The following is an 18,707-nucleotide window of genomic DNA, read 5'->3' as shown; positions in this document are numbered from 1 at the left end:
TATAAATGAATAAAAATATGAAAGGCAAAGAAAGTGGAAGGAAGCATAAATAAAAATTAGAGGGCAAAATTAATGAAAGAGAAAATAATTGATTGTAAAATAGTTTTTGGGAAAAAACTAAAATGTTATGTCCTTCATGAGAATGATTAAGGAAAAAAAAACCCTCTATCAGAAATAAAGATAAGATACCATCACTAGAGATTCTTATATATAAGAAGAGGTATTTAAAAAACAACTTTATGTTGACAAATTTGAAAATACAGTTTTCCATGCAAAATTACAGAAAAGTATAATTACCAAATGGGCATAAGAAGAAATAGAAAATCTGAACAGTTGGATTTTTATTACACAATTTGAATATGTTTTAAAATAATTTGGAGGGGGTGTCTGGGTGGCTCAGTGGGTTAAAGCCTCTGCCTTTGGCTCAGGTGATGATCGTGGGGTCCTGGGATTGAGCCCCACATCGGGCTCCCTACTCAGCGGGGAGCCTGCTTTCCCCTTCTCTCTCTCTCTGCCTGCCTCTCTGCCTACTTGTGATCTCTATCTGTCAAATGAATAAATAAAATAAAATAAAATAATTTGGAGGTCTGGGTGGCTCAGTCGGTTGAGCATCTGATTCTTGATTTTGGCTCAGGTCATGAGTTCATGGTCCTGAGGTTGAGCCTTGAATCTGGCTCTAAGCTGACTAGGGCGTCTGCTTCTCTCCTTCCACCCTTTCCTTCATGTGTGAGCTCTGTCTCTCTAAAATAAGTAAATAAATCTTTAAAAACAAAATGAAATAAGTTGGATTTGTGATTATACAAATTGGGTCATTATTAAAATCTTCGGAGAAAGAAAATTCTAGGCTTAGCTGACTTCCCTAAGAAATTTTACCATAAAATTTAAAGAAGAAGTACTTCCAATCTTCAGAAATCTTACACAGAAAAGAAAAAGAGGCAATGCTTTCCAGCTCATCATAAGCTTGATAACTAAGCCTGACAAGGACATTACAAGAAAAGAAAGTCCTTACAGTTCATCTCTCTTATGGGACATAGATGCAAAAATTCTAAAGAAATAACCAATCCAGGATTACATTAAAGGATAATATAATCAAATTGATTATATTTCAGGAATGTCAGGTTGATAACACCACCCAGTTGAAAAAAAAATGCCTTAAGGTGTGGAGAGGAAAAATGAAACTGTTGTTTTTTGCAGAAGATAAGCTTGAATATGTAGGAAATGCTAAAGGATCTTAGGGGAGGGAAAATGTGAATCTCAACCTTTACATCATATCATAATCCAAAATTAACTTGAAACACCTTATGTAAATTGATTTGAATGTTAAACTTAGACTAACTCTTACAGAAGAAAATTATTGTCACGTTGCGTTCGGCAAAGATTCCTTAGTGAAACACAAAATATCCAAATTACAAAAGAAAAAGAGTGCATACATTTGGCTTTATCAAATAAGAAACTTTTGTGCCTCAAAATATGTAGTTTAGAAAACAAAAAGGTAAGCCAAAGACTTGGAGAAGTATTGAGTGAACATATATCTGCCAGAGGATTGCATTTAGAAGATCTCAAGAACCTGTCCCACTCAATAATAAGACAACCTGATTTTAAAATGGGCAAAAGATCTGAACAGGTACTTAAGAAGGTATGCAAGTGGCCAAAAACAACACAAAGTTCCTAACGTCATTAGTCATCAAGGAAATGCAAATTGAAACAACAATTAGACGCTACTGTGTCCCCATGAGAATGGCTAAATTAAAAAGCCTGACAGTGTTCAGGGTTGATCGACCTGAGGATCAACTGGAACTCTCAGACATTGCTAGTGGGCATGCAGAATGGTCTGCATTCTTTGGGAAACAGTTTGGCAGCCCCTTGTAATAACCTACTCTCCTATTATCCTTACCGTAAGATGCACAATTTCTATAGTCAGGAATTCACTTCAAAGAAAGATGTGTATGCAAATTATAACAGCTTTGTTCATAATAGCCTTAAATTGGAAATAACTCAATTTCCAAATAAACCAATAAACCAATGTTTGATTGACTATATTGAGCTGATAAACCAGTGGTGGTATATCTGTTGCTTTGTGGCACATGGGAATATGAGTCAATGGCCAAAAGGAACAGATTATTGATACCTTCATACAGCAACGTGGATGATTCTCCAAAACATTATGCTAAGTGAAAGAAGCCAGACAGGAAGCTTATACGCTGTATGAATCAATTCTTATGAAATTCCAGAGAAGACAACGCCATTGAGACGAAAAGCAGATCGCTGGTTGCTGTAGGCTAGGGATGGGGAGGGAGTTGGCAGCACAACAGAATGAGGGGGATTTTGGGGGATGGTAATAATGCCCTATATTATGATCGTAGTGGTTTTACAGTACCGGGTCCATTTGTCAAAATTCACTGAATTGTAAAATTAAAATTGGTGAAATTTATTGAATATAAATTACACTATAAATAATGCTAATTTAAAAAGAGATGGAACACATGGTGCAGAAAATGTACATAGTAGGCCACCTTTGGTGGGAAACATTAGTATATTCTATAATGTATAAAAAATTTTCCCCACACCTATTTTCAGATTTTTTTTTTTCAGAATCTTCTTTCATTGACAGTTTTTCCCATATCTTTCCTTGCTCCTTCCTTACTCCCTTGGCCTTAAATAAATTTTTTTTAAAGATTTTATTCATTTATTTGAGAGAGAGAGAGTATGAGTGAGCATGAGCGTGGGGAGGGGCAGAGGCAGAGGGAAAGAGAGAAAAGCAGGACTCCCCCTGTCACCAAGCATGGACCCCTGACTCAGGGCTCCATTCCAGGACACTGAGATCATGACCTGAGCCAAAGTAAGACACCTAACTGACCTAGCCACCCAGGCACCCCAATCAAGATGTTTTTATCCACTCTCTTCCAAAGTGAAGGCAAAGGTAGTCTTCCTTGACTTTGGAAATCAGTCTGCTCTTTTGGCCATTTCTCCCACCACTTACCCCAGTATCTGAGTCTCTAGCTCCAGTGAGAATTGCTGTTTGGTCGTACCCCTGCATGAGGATTTTCCATGGGGCCTTCACAACTTGCAAGATGGCTTCCAGTCTCCTTAGCATAGGTTCCAAAGGTCTGCAGACACAGCTGCAAACCGCTTCGTGGCTTTACTCCCATTTTACCTTCCATATAGCTTAGGACTGTAGCCACATCAAATCACTTTGCTCTTCTTCAGGCATTAGGTGCTCTATGACGATGTTATTTTGCAAATGCATCTACTTAGCCTCTTTCTAGCACCTTGTTCCTTTCTTTACTTCATCTGGCAAACTCCCACTCAATCTGGACAAACCAGATCCAATGTTACCTCTTCTGTGAAAATCCATTTCGTTCCTCTTTTTCCTCTGCGGTTTACTATTTGAAAATATTTTGCCTTTGGGGAAATTGACATATGATAATTATTTTCTGAAGAGGAGAACATTCTAGATAGGGATATAGAGGACATAAACATTACTGAAACGACCTCCACCCACACATGTGTCCTATGTATAGATAGATACCTTTAAGAGAATGTGACAGCTACATAAAAATGGGATCCGCTATGATGTAGCTCTCTTGCCTGTATTTTGTCACTCATCATAGTGTCACAGATATCTTCTAGTGTCAACAGAAATATCCAGGTGCCATTTTAACACTTGCCTCGCACTCTGTTTATGAATCCTTCCCTTAGCTAGTTTTTACATTTCCAGTTGCTCACTTCTTTATAAATAATGTTGTAATGAGCCTTCCACGATGCTTTGAAAATGTCTTGACAAATGTCCCTGATCCCACTGGATCATAATTATCTGTGTGCCTGTCTTTCCACCAGGCTATTAATAGCCACACGCTATTTCCCTCCAATCTCCACAATCTTCCAGAGTGCCAGTAGGAATTTAATATATACTGGTGAAAGAAAAAAGGAAAAACTGGATGGATGTTTATGGAGTTGGGTATACACGTGTATCATCACATATGTCTTCAATTCTTACTCAGTTTTTCACTGGCCATGAGCCTGCTATCTCTTAGGCATTATATAATTCCCTCCTTGTTTCTAACCTCTTTTTACAGATGTTCTTACCACTGACATAAATTCAATACTGAGCTTTAAGAATTAGCATATTGCCAAACCATGACTCCCTCATAGATTTTGGTGACCTCCGGAATAGATTTTATAAATTGCAGAGAAAGAAAAAATGCAGATACCTGATCCTCTTTGCCCTACCCTGAGCAGAAATGAGTTTTTAAAACCGAAATTGTCAATAACAAGGAAAAAACACATGTATGGGTGTTGCATGCTGGTTGCAGCTGTTGTCTATTAGGCGTTCTCTAGAACACCATTTGTGGCCGCAACTGAATGGTCTCATAAGTTTAACTCACCAATACAACTGTAAAATTGCCTTAAATCACAGAAGAAAGAGAGGAAAATCAACTGGAAATGGCTAACATGCTGCTTCTGTCTTCATGAAGAACCCACAGTTTTCCCCGTTTGCTTCATTATGATGCTCAGGGCAACCTTCTAGGTCTTGTGGTATATTACAATACAACAGGTTATCAACCTGATTCTTGGAAGAAAAGGCACACTGTGGGCATCTCTTTGCAAGGGCTGTGTTCGCTTTATGGACTGATGCATTGAATTGTACTGGGTAACAGGCAGTGGGAGCCAAGTGGCCTAGACAATGAGGCGTTCAGTTGGTATTGGAAATTTACAAGAGCTTAAGCTATTTTTTATTTCTTCTTGCTGGGCTGGGAGTACTTACTATTGTTGTTCCATATGCTGTAAATGAACTTGGTTCAAAGACCACAAAGAGAGTGGTATGGAATTATAGAACTGAAAATAGTCTGCTGATTGGGTACGAATTCATCAAGCCTCTTTCTCAACAAGCTTTTTATCAGAGTGCCAATACGACTTGCTTTGGAGAGTGTGAGATGTGATTGTGAGCAAATGATGGAGGGGGCACGTTGGCCTTCAGTTAGGTTCTGCTCTGCTCAGCTAGCTAACTGTATATCTCCTTTCCTCCTCAATATGCTCATTTAGTAAGCTTCAGTTAGCAAATCATTAGTCTTACCTGCAGGATGCCCAATCCAATACTCGATTTCATCAGAAACTTCCGTGACTCATTCTGTAGAAAATGGTGGGGCTGGAATGTGACCTCTGGAATTATGGCTCCAAAAGTCGTTCTTTACTCAACAGGCCATACTGTCTCTGATTCAGCAAATACATGACCTGCAATAATGTCAAAATGATTTTATGAAATGTAGCCTTTCACATGTCTTTCTCCTGCTGAAAACCATCATGGACTCCTCCTCCTCCTCCTCCTCCTTCTTCTTTTTAAGATTTTATTTATTTATTTGACAGATAGAGATCGCAAGTAGACAGAGAGGCAAGCAGAGAGGAGGAAACAGGCTTCCTGCTGAGCAGAGAGCTCTATGGACCTTGAGATCATGACCTGAGCCAAAGGCAGAGGCTTTAACCCACTGAGCCAGGGGCACCCCACCTTCTTTTTATTTTCTTTTTAAGATTTTTATTTATCTATTGAGAGAGACAGAGAGAGAAAGAGAGCACAAACCTGTGAGTTGGGGGAGGGGCTGAGGAAGAGAGAGGATCTCAAGTAGACTCTGTGCCGAGACCATCTCGCTTGATCTCGTGTCCTGAGATCATGGCTTGAATTGAAACCAAGAGTTGGATGCTTAACCAACTGAGCCACCTAGGTGCTCCTGGACTCTCTACTTAAGATCGTGGCTCTCAACTCTTCCTCGCTGGGACTTGCATATCAAATATTCTCATGAAGACTCACTTTTTCCTCCCAAATCCAGAAAGCACACGAGACTGTATGCCATTCAAAGTAACATTATTAGGAGCACTTGGGTGGCTCAGTCAGTTAAGCATCTGAATTTGGGTCAGGTCATGATCTCAGGGTCCTGGGATCAAGCCTCGCATCAGGCTCTCTGCTCAATGAGGAGTCTCCTTGTCCCTCTCTCTCTTCCCCTGCTTGTTCTCTCTCTTACATAAATAAATAACATCTTAAAAACCACCAAAACCCCAAAGTAACAAGTTATTAACAGGATAACTTCAAACCTGATCTTCTGTAAGTCAGACTTTGGTACTTCGTATACACTTCCGTTAGCTCACTTGCCGTTATTTGCTTGTGTATTTGTCACTATTGGCAAAGGCTATGGCCTCTTACAGAACAAGGACTATAATTTATTCAGCTTTTATATCCCAAGGCTTCTACAGTTCCTGGACTATGCTCAAGACACCTGCTTAGGGAAAAACAACCAAATATTGTCTCCAATATATAAATGATCTATAAGGGGCTGACGTGACCTGCTCTTACCATAGTCAGTAAAAATGTACCCATCTCTGCTCCTCAAACTGAGATCTCAGAGATTGTCAACAGATAGTGGTTTTTTGCCTAAATGGACGATAATAGTAATTCACTATTACCTGTTCTTTAGCTCTGTTATTGAAAGTTGTTTAATTTTTTTTTTTTTGCACAGAATTAGAGACACAGTTTATTTCCTCAAAAAGGCTACTGTTTAAAAGGGAAGAAAAGGCACATTTAGCTCACAGTGATTTGAATGAGTGGAAAGAAATGACTAGTTCATTTTATTTATTGATTTTTTTTTTAAAGATTTTATTTATTTATTTGACAGAGATCACAAGTGGGCAGAAAGGCAGGCAGGGGGAGGGGTGGGAAGCAGGCCCCCCTGCCGAGCAGAGAGCCCGATGCAGGGCTCCATCCCAGGACCCTGGGATCATGACCTGAGCCAAAGGCAGAGGTTGTAACCCACTGAGCCACCCAGGTGCCCCAAGAAATGACTAGTTTAACTTTTAGGCTGCTTGATGGCTGGGTTATTTATACTTGGCAAATGCTTAGTTCTTGTCCCTCAGGTGGGTTTAGGAGCCATAAGGAATTGGGTGAGGATACAAAAGGAAAAGAGAGTCAGAAAACACACACACACACACGCACACACACACAATCAGACAAGGAGTTAGAGCAGATGTGGTTAACTTCTGGTATGATGCCACGTCTCCCCCGCTCCTTCCCCAAGTGTATGGAGGACAGACACCATTAATCAATCAAAACACACTTTTCACCTGAGCCAGGATATGGTCTTAGAATACATCGCAACATTACAATGGTCCAGGTGTTTTCTATCAACAAGGAAGAAAGACAAGCCCATCTTTGGGCTTTTTGTCTATGCGGTCTCCATCAGGTCTCTTCAGATCTGTATGCTCCCTGTGATTGGGCAGAGAGTGTTTTTCCTGATTCTTTCTGCACGACTGAGAGGCCAGGTGCTTCACTGTTGTCAAATCTTTTCCAGTGTTTGAGTTCAGTGTCCTACACGCATAGAGTTCCCAGCACAAGTTCTGCCCTTGAATCCCATTTCTACTGGGGAATGAGAAGGGCCATCTTACCCACAGACCTCATAATTGAGCTGGGAGAAACTAACCTGTAGTGAATGCCAAGCACTATGCCAAGTGCCTTACTGACGTCTTTCTGTTTTTATAACGCCCACACAAGATCAGTATCATTGTCCCCATTTTACAGATGAGATACTAGCCTTGCAGAACTCAAATTACTCACCCAAGATCTTACAGCTGCTAAGTATGAAGATAAGATTCAATTTCAGATCTGGGGCATCTGGGTGGCTCAGTGGGTTAAAGCCTCTGCCTTCAGCTCAGGTCATGGTCCCAGGGTCCTGGGATCGAGCCCCGCATCGGGCTCTCTGCTTGGCAGGGAGCCTGCTTCCTCCTCTCTCTCTGTCTGCCTCTCTGCCTAGTTGTGATTTCTCTCTGTCAAAGAAATAAAAATTAAAAAAAAAAAAGATTCAATTTCAGATCTGTGACATTCAGCATCATGTTATTGGATTCTGGAGAGTTAATTGTTCCTTTGGTAGTCTTGATAAAATCGGCTTATTGGCTTCTTTTCATGCCACGAAGTACTTATGCTTTTGATAAAGCCTTGAGCTTTCACTTTATACTTTCTTGAGTCTTGCAGACTAGAGAGGCAAATGGAAAATGGATCAGTGTAGATCAGATATGTATGGGAAACAGTCAACCTATTTTGGACTTTATGCCAGTTAGGAGTCATTCTGGCCCCTGGGAGATTATCTTGTTGGAAATGGAGAGTGTATTTAGGTTTAAGTTTCTCCTGTTCCTCTCTCCGCAGGGCAGCGGCCATACCAGGTGATCACTGCCCGAGTGCACCCGGGAGAGAGCAATGCCAGCTGGGTGATGAAGGGGGCCCTGGAGTTCTTGGTCAGCAGTGACCCTGTGGCTAGACTTCTAAGGGAAAACTTCATTTTCAAGATCATCCCCATGCTCAATCCAGATGGTGTCATCAATGGCAAGTACGTCAGGCACCCAGCTCAACTGGGTCCTCTTTATGTCACCATGGTAATGCATTGTGTCACTCAGTGGGTGTGGCTGAAGAGACCTTGGTACTGTGGCGGAATAAATTCTTTTGGGCTTCTGTTAATCGGTACAAATAACAACGTGCTCTCCAAACACCCTGAGGTCATGTCAGGTTTTTGTTTTTGTATTGTGTTATTTTGTTTTGCTTTGAATTCAAGGGCATAGATTCATAGGCAATTAACTCCAGAGGGGTCCTTAGAAATAATCTGGTATAATAGTCTTTTTCTTTTTTTTTTAGAGGAGAAAATCAGTGTCCATGGTAATCAAGTGATTTGCCCAGATCACATGGTGGGTTGGTGACAAAGTCAGAGCTCAAATTCTGATTTCTTTACAGTTAAGACCAGTGCTTTATTTCCTTACTAATATTTACTGCAGGGGCATCTTTATTCTGAGTTGTATTTTATTGGGTTCTGGATACAGTGCCAAGAAGGGTGTCACCGTATCCAAATGGGATGGCTGGCGTGGAATGGCCGGAGGGTCAGGGCTGGTTGAGGGAGAGATGGAAGCAGTGGGTGGTGCTTGTCCCCACTGCGTTCCCACACGCCTTCAGAACCCAGGACGGGAATGACGAAGTCCAGTGTCTGAGGAGGTCTGTTGGAAGAAGTCAGCATTTTTAGACGCTGTGAGCCGAAGCGCAGAACCAGAGCAGGTCCCCGAGCCGACGTGGCTGGTGGATGGGGCTGGTAGGATTAACTTTCGCAAATTCTCAAACCCTGTAGAAAGAGACTCTAGCCTCTTCCTGTGGTCCTCGAGGATTCTTCTCACTAGGGGAATAGACGCGGTGTCAAAATAGAACGTAAGATGCATTAAAAAATGAAAGAAAAATAATTTCAGAGGCTATTCATGGGAAAGAATTTACAGTTTAAAATGCCACGATTAAAGAAGCAAAGCACATGTTTAGAAGATGAAGAAACGAGGGCAATAGCGCAAGGTGAAACGAGATAAAATGAGAACTGCTAAAAAATATAAAAAAGAAAACAAAAATTTCAAAGAGATAAAATTTTAAATGGCTTCAACTGCACAAGAGACCCTTGTAAGAAAGATAAAATAGTAATTAATTTCTTTAAGGAAAAAAACGAAATACACGTCCAACAGAGCTGAGAATAGACTCGCTTCAAAGGATAAGCACAAAAAAGAATCCTGATCCGTTAAAAAATTTAGAAATGTAAAGTATCATGATAAAATAGAAAGAGGAGCAGAGTACATTCCAAATGATAAAATATGCTAAACTATGCCAAAATGCAAGCAAGTCAAAGCTATAGCCTTTAAAAAGAAAATTTCAGTATATACAGCAAAAGAATAACAAAGGCAAAGAAGTAAAGGATTCATGTGTTCTAGCAAGTCTCCTCATTTTTGGTGGAGGTTCTTGATGGGCAGAGACTAGCGTCCTTTGTCTTTGCCAGTGGCCACTGGTTGGTCTTCAAGCACATGCGAGGAGTAGGAGACCAGGCCCCCCGTCAGGAGCATTAATTAGGCCTCTGGCAGCAATTAGCCCTCTGAGACATCCAGCCGGAGGAGGCTCTAGAGCCGTGTTCCCTCCTGGTCCGGTGGAACTCGGCGGGTCCCCGCCATGTGCTGTTGGCTCCGGAGATCAGGTCTAGGACATTAGCGAGTGACTCCTGCCTGCTTGAGATGCCCAGGATTTCACTAGCAAGCTCTGTCAGCCTAAATGGATGGAAAACAGCTCTGCAGGCCATCTTGAGGGACAGGATCCCGTTTCAGCATGTTCTCATCCAAGTTGGCTCTTTTCTGAAGTCTCTCTTTCCATTGAATTGCCCGGGGACTGGTAGAGAATGGAAAGCATACTAGGTTTCGAGTCATAACTCCTGTGTGCAATCTGGCTCTTTCCCCGACCGACTCAGTTTTCTCTTCTGTTGGAAGAGTAAGGGAACATGCTCCCTATTGCCTGGGAAAATGTCTCTTAAGCCCATGGCAAATTCAGGCTCAAGGATAAATATTATAGTTTCTTCCATTACAACTGGTCACACCTAGAAATCAGGGGCTTGGTCCAGGTCTTTGGTTGAAAGGTCAATGTGGTCTCAGTCACGGAGCATCCTCCTGGCCTGGACACAGTCATTTTCAGCTCACAGCTGGTTGTTTTGGACTCCCTAATGGCAGGCCAGCTCCTTCTCAGTGACACTGCCATTCATCATCATTACCATTATTTATTATGACTAAAATTGCCCTTTTTTTTTATATTGCGTCTTTCATCATGGAGCTCAAGGCACATCATAGATTATTTGGATCACTCAAACGATTTTGGCTGAAAGGGACTTGGAAACCCTAGTGTTATTGTACTGACCACAGGTCACAGCACACCAATTTCAAAAGACATGACACTACAATGGACACACAGCAGCTCACAGTGAAAGCCCTTAAAAGTCTCAGCTCATGAACCCTTCTTAGAGCCTATCAGACATGTGTTCATCTAACTTCTACTTGAACTTTCTCTGTGATTGACATTCCATTTCAGGGCATGACCATTCTGTTATACATAACTAGATGGATTTGTATTTCTCTGTGCTCTGATCTTTGCCCTGTGAACTTCAAACATTTTATGCAGTCTTACCTTGGGGTGCCCCATAGATAAAATTGAATCCCCCTTTTACATGCCTTAACTTCCCCATGGGAGGTCAGCTCTGAGTTTAATGTAGTTTACCTAAATGTTGCTTGTATGATACTGTTTCTGATGAAGATCAGTTCACTGATTTTCTTCAGATGCACTTTTACTACTAGGCTTCTTAAAGGTAACTGAACTGCCTTGTGTGTGGTCTGAATGGCAGAGAAGCAAACTTTGCATAAAGACTGGAGAGCCTAAACCCAAGCATGGTACTTAACTTACTAGACTGTACTCTTCTTTCAAAATACTTCACAGGCCCCCGTGGGGTTTGCAAGAATGTGTAAAAGTAGAATAGTTTCCTTTTGTGGTGATGGTAATAGAGCCTCTGAGGATGGCTGAGAGGTTTTGATAATTGTGGTCAGAGAGACAAAGCCAGGATTTTCTAGCAAAAATTTAGTGGGTCTTGCCAAGCCAAAGATCTCTTAGCAACACATGTCTGTAACAGGAAAACAAACTATAAGGATGGGTTCCCAGAGAAACAATCTACCATCTTGCTGGCCTGGTCGTTTATATAGAATTGGGCTAAGTTCTAAGGAATCCGGGAGGATCATTGACTCTTATCATTCTTTGCTACCTGGGATTAAAACCAAGGGGTCAGCAAATTGGGTCAGGGCGGAAGTGACAGCTACACCAATAATCAGTTCCAAATTTCCTGTGAGTAGTCCTCTTCTGTTCCATGATTTAGCTTGTTCAGGGTGTGGGAGAAGGCAGGTGATTGCAGAACATGCAGAAGGTTGGCATGGTGTGTAAGGGAAGGGGCTGAAGAGATCTAGCATGGTTTCCAATTTTTGGACTTTTGTTGTTGGGTAGAATGTAGTGACAAAATAATTTTTATGAAGTCAACACACAGCCCGACGTTTTATTCACAGGAGAATCGGAGTATATTGATTCTTAGGATACATACAACTCTACAAACTTGATTTTCTTCTTCCAAGGCCATCGTGGAGCGAAACAACAATAAAGAGCAGAGGGCATACTCTGAGGAAACACACCAAGGTATTAAGAAGTAATAGCTGAATGCTCTAGGGGAAACAAATGAAACTATAAAAATCAGATAAAAAATCTTGACAATTTAAACTATCTGGGACCATTTAAAGTTAGTGCCAATATTCCTTTACTCCACTGTGGGTTGTAAAGGCTTTATTTTACTATAATAAGAGAACTCACAGACTTTATCTAAAAAAAAAAAAAAAAAAAAAAAAAAATCATTCAGCACCTTTTATGGGCCAAGAAAGAACCTGTTTGTTAGTTTGTTTTTATGTAGATTTTCTTGTGTAATTGTACCTATGGCCCCAAAATGCATGTCTTCTAATATCTAGATACAAAATCTTGAGGACACAGCGGTGAAATCTTGGGTCCAGTTTAAAAAGCTCGTGTTAAAGAGGCAGACCAGACCTTCTGTCTGTGCTATCCCACTTTTCTGTAAGGATTTAAGGGCATTAGAATTAAAAAAAATGTTCTAGCTAGGAGGGTTCATGTGTATCATTTAGTCCCCGTCCTTCAAATGTTAAGGAAACTGAAATCAGAGAGGTAAAAATGAGTTACCCAGATTAGAAAGTTACTTCAAAGCAGAAATGGCATGAGAAATTGTCTGGATAATTGAACTACATGCACATAAACACACCTGTGCCCAAGGTTATATGTCTGACTTGTGACAGAGCTGGGATTTGAACCCACTCTGCCTAGCTCCAAAGCCCATGTGTATTTTGATCTACCAGCCCTTCCCACCCTTGGCTGGAGATGCAAATAGAGCTTCAGCGCTGCTCATGGCCACCATCAGGTGGTCTCTGAAATTAGTCTTAGAGGCTTGGACCTTCGTATCCAGCGTGCCTGGGACAAACCAACACACAGGTTGCAGAGCTTGCAGCTCTCTGTAATTTGGCCCTGGGATGAATGAATTGGTTCATTCTCAGTTTTCCTTCATGGGATCTGAATTTCCAGCTTGGCTTTGACCTTGATGCTGCCTTGTCCTGAAAGCCTTCTCCATTGGAGAATATGCCCTTTCTTGTTGCTGCCAGCTTTTTTCTATAGGCAACACCTAGCTAATTCTGAGGGTTTTTTTTGTTTGTTTGTTTGTTTTTGTTTTTGTCATGGAACTTGCATTCCCCTGCCCACTCCATAATATATTTTAACTCAGCTGAGTCTTCAGGATCCCAAAGGCTGATGATTATCCTTCTTGGGGAGACTTCAGCTTGGGCAGGGCCATGTCCATTCCCTCCTGTTCTGATACGCTTAGGGCTTCCCTCTGATATGACCTCAACTCTCACTTTTTAATGTATTTCACATCTCTTCAGTATAATAGCATAGAGCAGTAGTTGCTTCTCAGACTTTTGGATCTCACAGAGCAGTTACATTTGAAAAAAAAAAAGGGCCATAGAAATTATGTAATTTTTTTTTTTTTTTTTTAAAGATTTTATTTATTTATTTGACAGACAGAGATCACAAGTAGGCAGAGAGGCAGGCAGAGAGAGAGGAAGGGAAGCAGGCTCCCTGCTGAGCAGAGAGCCCCACGTGGGGCTCGATCCCAGGACCCCGGGATCATGACCCGAGCCGAAGACAGAGGCTTTAACCCACTGAGCCACCCAGGCACCCCTGTAATTTTTTTTTTTTTTTTTTATTGTCTTTTGCACAAGTAAGAATGGAAGATACGGTCTGAGCTCCCTGATAACAGACTGGTGAGAAATCCCACATGGGATGTTGCTTGGGTTACCTTCCCACCGTCAGGTGAGCACACGAGTGGCCTCGAGGTTTGTGCGACAGGTCTTCGGATCAAGGCAGCCTTGCTCCTTGTGCTGTGATACATTGCGCTAGTGTGTCCGTGAACGTCCCTGTCAGAGGGAGCAGTATCGTCATTGACTGCCTTGCTTATTGTCAAGCATCCCAAAAAGAAGCAGGCCCTGGAACAAGAAAAGATGCCTGAAAAATGGGTCTTTAAGAAAAATAGATAATTCCCCTGGGCTTGCAATTGGAGAAACTCTGGTCTGAACCAGAGGTCATAGAGGAAAGATGGCATGTACCATTTGGAGGAAGCCAGAAGAAGCAATCAGTCCCTTAAGTGGCTACTTGAGAATGAAAACAGCTACACCAATAATCAGTTCCAAATTTCCTGTGAGTAGTCCTCTTCTGTTCCATGATTTAGTAAAGTGCTCATCAGCCTTTCCATCTTGTTTCAGCTGTGCTACGGAGACTGAAAGAAAGTACCTATGTCCAAGACTGGGGGAGGGGATAAGTGACTGTTATGCTTGGAGAAGAAATTCCTAAGGGAACAGTGAAGAAGAAATATAATAGTTACGTTTGCAGGGTTATGCTCAGAAAAATTGGGACATCAGAAAAATAGCTTTATTTTTTTTTTCTAATTATAAATATGATCCACGATACAGCAAGAGGGTAGATGTTTCTAAAGAGGAGATTTGGTTCATGCTGGTGGCAGACGTCTAAAAGTTCAAAAAGGGATGCCAGAGAAGCCAAGAGATTGAAAATTGCAGAGGCAGGTGAGGAAAGGAGAGGGTAGTGATGGAGGGACCGGAACCCAGGGGCTGTGGCGGGGTTGGGGTGCTATGTAGAGTTTGGTATTTTGAACGGTGAGGGGGGGTCTGAGCTGGCCAGGTCCTCAGTGGCCCAGGTGAGAGGGTGGAAGAGTGTAGAGCGACCTGTGTCTGAATGCCAAGGGGACGTATCTGCCCCCCGCTGTCACCTGTGAGGGCATCTCACAGCCTAAGAGGCAGGGCTTGAACCAGATGCCAGCTGCTGCTCTGGTCTCATTAACTGCAACTGGAAAGCAGAGACGGTGTCCTTTGCTTTCTTCCCCTGCCTTCTTCTCTCCCTCAAGTGCCTGCTGTTGGCAGAACCTACCAGGAGGCCGACTGGCAAGGGAGTCTGAGCAGTGCAGTTTGCAGTTTTAGCTGCCCAGTGACAGGCCAGAGAGCTCAGAGGTGGTTGGTGAGAAGCGAGCACAAAGCACCCATTAGCTGAGCTCCCGACATGCCCTAGCCTCGGGCTGATTACTGTCTACATGTGACTTCTTTGTTTTCAAAAAATAAAATGGTTTCGTTTATGGTTTCCAGTGGGGGGGGGGGGGGGGGAAGGCATCATTACTGTAGAAAATTCCAGCGTAGAGAAGAAGCTGAGGGAAGAAATGAAAAAACACCCAAACTCAGGGCTGCTGCATTGCATGACTCCAAGGGACATTGCTGACATTATAATCTATGGTAATTACATAGCGCTTCTAGGGTTTGGTAACGTGGAGGCCCTTCCCGAATCAGGCTGTCCAGACATAAACGCTATTGTCAAGTTGGAGAACATTCATTAGCCATTTTTTTGTAAGCTGACAACTCCGGGAATGTCAGCTATTTCTTTAAATATATTTCTGTCTGTCTTAAGTAAGATCATATATTTTGTAGTAGAGTTTATAAACGAACAACGTCTTCCTGTGGCAAAGAATACAAACAGCATTATTAGTTTTTAAAATGGCTATGTCATAGTATCGACACAATTAATTTCAACAATTCTCCATTATAAACAGGAGGCAGGGGAATATTCTTGTTATTCTCTTGGTGAATTCCTCTGGCTGTTTTCTTAAGATAAATTCTCAAAAGAAGTCTGTTGAGTTGATGCTATGCATATTTTATATCTGAGACATTATTACCAGATTATCTAGAAAAATGTGTAGATATGGATTCCTACCACCCATGGGTGAAAGTGCCTGGTCCCCATACTTTTGTCAATACGGCATTGTATCAATCCTTTTAAATTTTTTTTGGGGGGGATCAATCTGATAAGATAAAAATATGATTTTAATTTTAATTTTTATACTTACAAAAAAAATTACTCCCACTTTGCAGGTGAAGAGAACACTGAGGCAAAGATGAGATGACATACACAAGGTCAACAACGTATCTGATGTTTCAGAGTCTGGGATTAAATTCAGGTTGGCCTGGTTGCAAAGCTCATGTTCTTCCCACTTGGCTGTGAGCTCTGCTCACGTCCACGGTTCCAGACAGGCATCTGGGTGACTTACCTCTTGAACGTTTTTAGCATAGAGTCTGGGAGGTAGTAAGTGCCTCAGAGATGTTTGTTAAATCTAACCTGGAGTGCACCTGACCTTGCTAAAGTGTTTTAAGTTGTGGACTTCACGTAGATCATTGTAGACCAGAGCAAGGGCTCTAAAAAGCTTTGAGCCACTTCTGTGAGAAATGAACTGTTGGATATATATTTAGTTAGATATTAGTACTAGTTTACTGCCTATAATGTTTTATTATAGGCTAGATTGCAAGGGGGGATTTGTATCCTGCCCCTTTGAGGGGTGGTTCCTGTTGAAGCTGTGGGAGCCAAAATTACTTGGTCTTCTTTTCTTCTCTTTGTCTTAATCATCATTCAGTGTCTTGAACAACAACTGAGCACACTTGGGGAGCCTGGTTGATTATCCAGGCAGTCTCCAAAAGCCTAGGATTTAATAAGTATGGGGCCTCTGGACCCTCCCAAGCTGGGAGGGTTTATACCCTTAGGTGTGAGTGACTCATTCCTTTATGGACTCACTGTCCATATTTGGCTTCCAAAACACTGATTTTTCCATGTGCCTGTGGCTGAGTTCTGCAGTGTTTCCTGCAAAGCGAGGGCAGTAGAGCCGGGATCCTTGGTCCAGGAGATAAGTAAGGGTGGGGAAAAGCAGTGGGGACCAGTAAAGGCAGAGGGACACTAGCTGTCCCATGGGCACCCTCCCAGTAGGTCTGTCTGTCTCTCTCTTCCTCAGCATGGTGCTGTGTCCCCTTCTCTGAGGGCTTGGATGGCCACAAGCTAAAGAGGGTGTCAGGACAAAGTTCTCCATGCTGTGTGGCGTCTGGGAAGCTGAGTGACGGAGTCCCTGTGGTCTGTCCAGATGATGCTGATGGTCATGATGACATGCCAGGATGGGATGTGAGCATATTACTCTCGTTAAAACTCTCATTCCAGAGTTTCAGCTCCCAATTCTCTCTCCAGCTAGGTCAGGGGAATGTGAAGTTTCTGCTGTGGAATCTCCCTGTGGAATGTTTGCTAGCCAGAGATCGTATTTCTGAGCAAGTAAAGCTTAGCCTGTGCTCATCGTCCACTGTCTTACTGTGGAGCCCCATGCCCTTCCTGGGAGCTGACAGAGGAACATTAACTTGCAGTCACGGACTTTTCAAATTTAGACCGTTTGCCAGTTTGCGCTGCTTGTTAACAGAGCAGAATTATCAGTGGTTGGCTATTTTGGCTGTTTGTGTTTAGGAAAATTAAAATGTTCTGGACACGGTTGGCAATTTGGATGGAAATATCAGTGTGGGCCCGGTTCTAGCAGGTTTGTGTGTCTCTGTAAAGGATCTCTGGGGAGAGAAGGGCAAAGGGCATTTAATCTCTTTCTCTTTGCTTTACTTTCCTTAAATTTGAAAACAGGGGAAAATGTTATTTTGATCTGGAGGGGATTATTTGGTCTGAGGAACTCTAATTTTCTCCGCTTACTTCACTAGAAACAAGGAGGTCTCAGTCCATTTTGGATGCTAAAATATTCTCCTGGAGGGGCACCTGGATGGTTCAGTCATTAACTGTCTTCAGCTCAGATCATGGTCCCAGGGTCCTGGGATCGGGCCCCGCATCAGGCTCCCTGCTCAGCAGGAAGCCTGCTTCTCCCTCTCTCACTCCCTGGCTTGCGTTCCCTTTCTCACTATCTCTGTCAAATAAATAAAATCTTTAAAAAAATAAAAAAAGATATTCTCCTGGATACAGAAAGGAACATTTATAGGAATATTTTAATCTCACCAATTTTTTTACAACTTTACAAAATGAGGTTACACATTTAAATTTTTTTTTTTTTTTGAAGTTGCAGAAGTGACTTTTTGCCTTGAATTCTTCCCTTGCAAATCTGTCAGTAATTCTGAAACCATGGTCTACTGGAATTTTGTGAGACATCCAAGATTTTCCTTCTAGGATGTGGAAGGGGGTAGAGGGATCCATGAAGAACATGGCATTTGGCACAGTTGTCCAGAGCTCTGGACATACAGCATAGAGCTGTGTGGGCCTAGAGATCGCTGAGGGTCCTGGTTCTAGAGGGAAATGTGGCATACTCAATCTTGCAGATGAACTTGTTCATAGAGATCAACATGAAAATTATTTGCTCTGGGAACGCTTAAGGTCCTGCTGCTAAGTCATTTGCATAGTGTTCAATGATGCATGGTTCTAGGGCCAGGGCCTTGTGGGAGAGTTTCCCAAGGGCTTCCTTGCCCACACCCATTCCTGCATACAGAGGGGAGTCAGGAGCTTGAGTACTCCATTTGCCTTTCTCAGACATTGCAGTTCTGAACAAATATTACTATTTATTATTCCTAAATTTAGGGTTATTAATTATATCAGCATAAACCTAATTTATGCCATCATAAACAGCAATAATAAATGCTGCCAAATGCTAATACCCAGCTCTTGCCAACTGTGCCTGTAGTTGATGGGTTTCCACCCCCCCTCACTTCCCAGAAGCATTAAATTAAAAATGATTCAATGTTGCAGAATCATTGATCAAGTTGGGGCTGAGGCTCTTGGGGAAATGTGCTTGTTTGTTAAATGCTTTGCTCCCTCATTGGCTGGGCAGCTTTGGATCTCTGTCTGTGCTCTGGTGTTTCTGTATTCCTTCCCCAGAGGAAGAAATGGGACCGGG

The 18,707-nt window shown here is 42.1% G+C and overlaps 1 protein-coding gene across 1 annotated transcript in view; it reads left to right on the top strand.

The window, feature by feature from the left end:
* The window catches only part of AGBL1 (AGBL carboxypeptidase 1), a 452,999-nt gene that overhangs the window by 211,902 nt on the left and 222,390 nt on the right, over positions 1-18,707 (top strand). Inside the window, 1 exon segment of the mRNA XM_046009541.1 lies at positions 8,183-8,363. Coding sequence (XP_045865497.1) covers positions 8,183-8,363 — 181 coding nt within the window.

This window comes from Meles meles, chromosome 6 (assembly GCF_922984935.1).
Source record: "Meles meles chromosome 6, mMelMel3.1 paternal haplotype, whole genome shotgun sequence".
NCBI lineage: Eukaryota > Metazoa > Chordata > Mammalia > Carnivora > Mustelidae > Meles > Meles meles.
The sequence above is the reverse complement of the archived record's forward strand: the minus strand, read 5'-3'. Positions and strand labels throughout refer to the sequence as shown.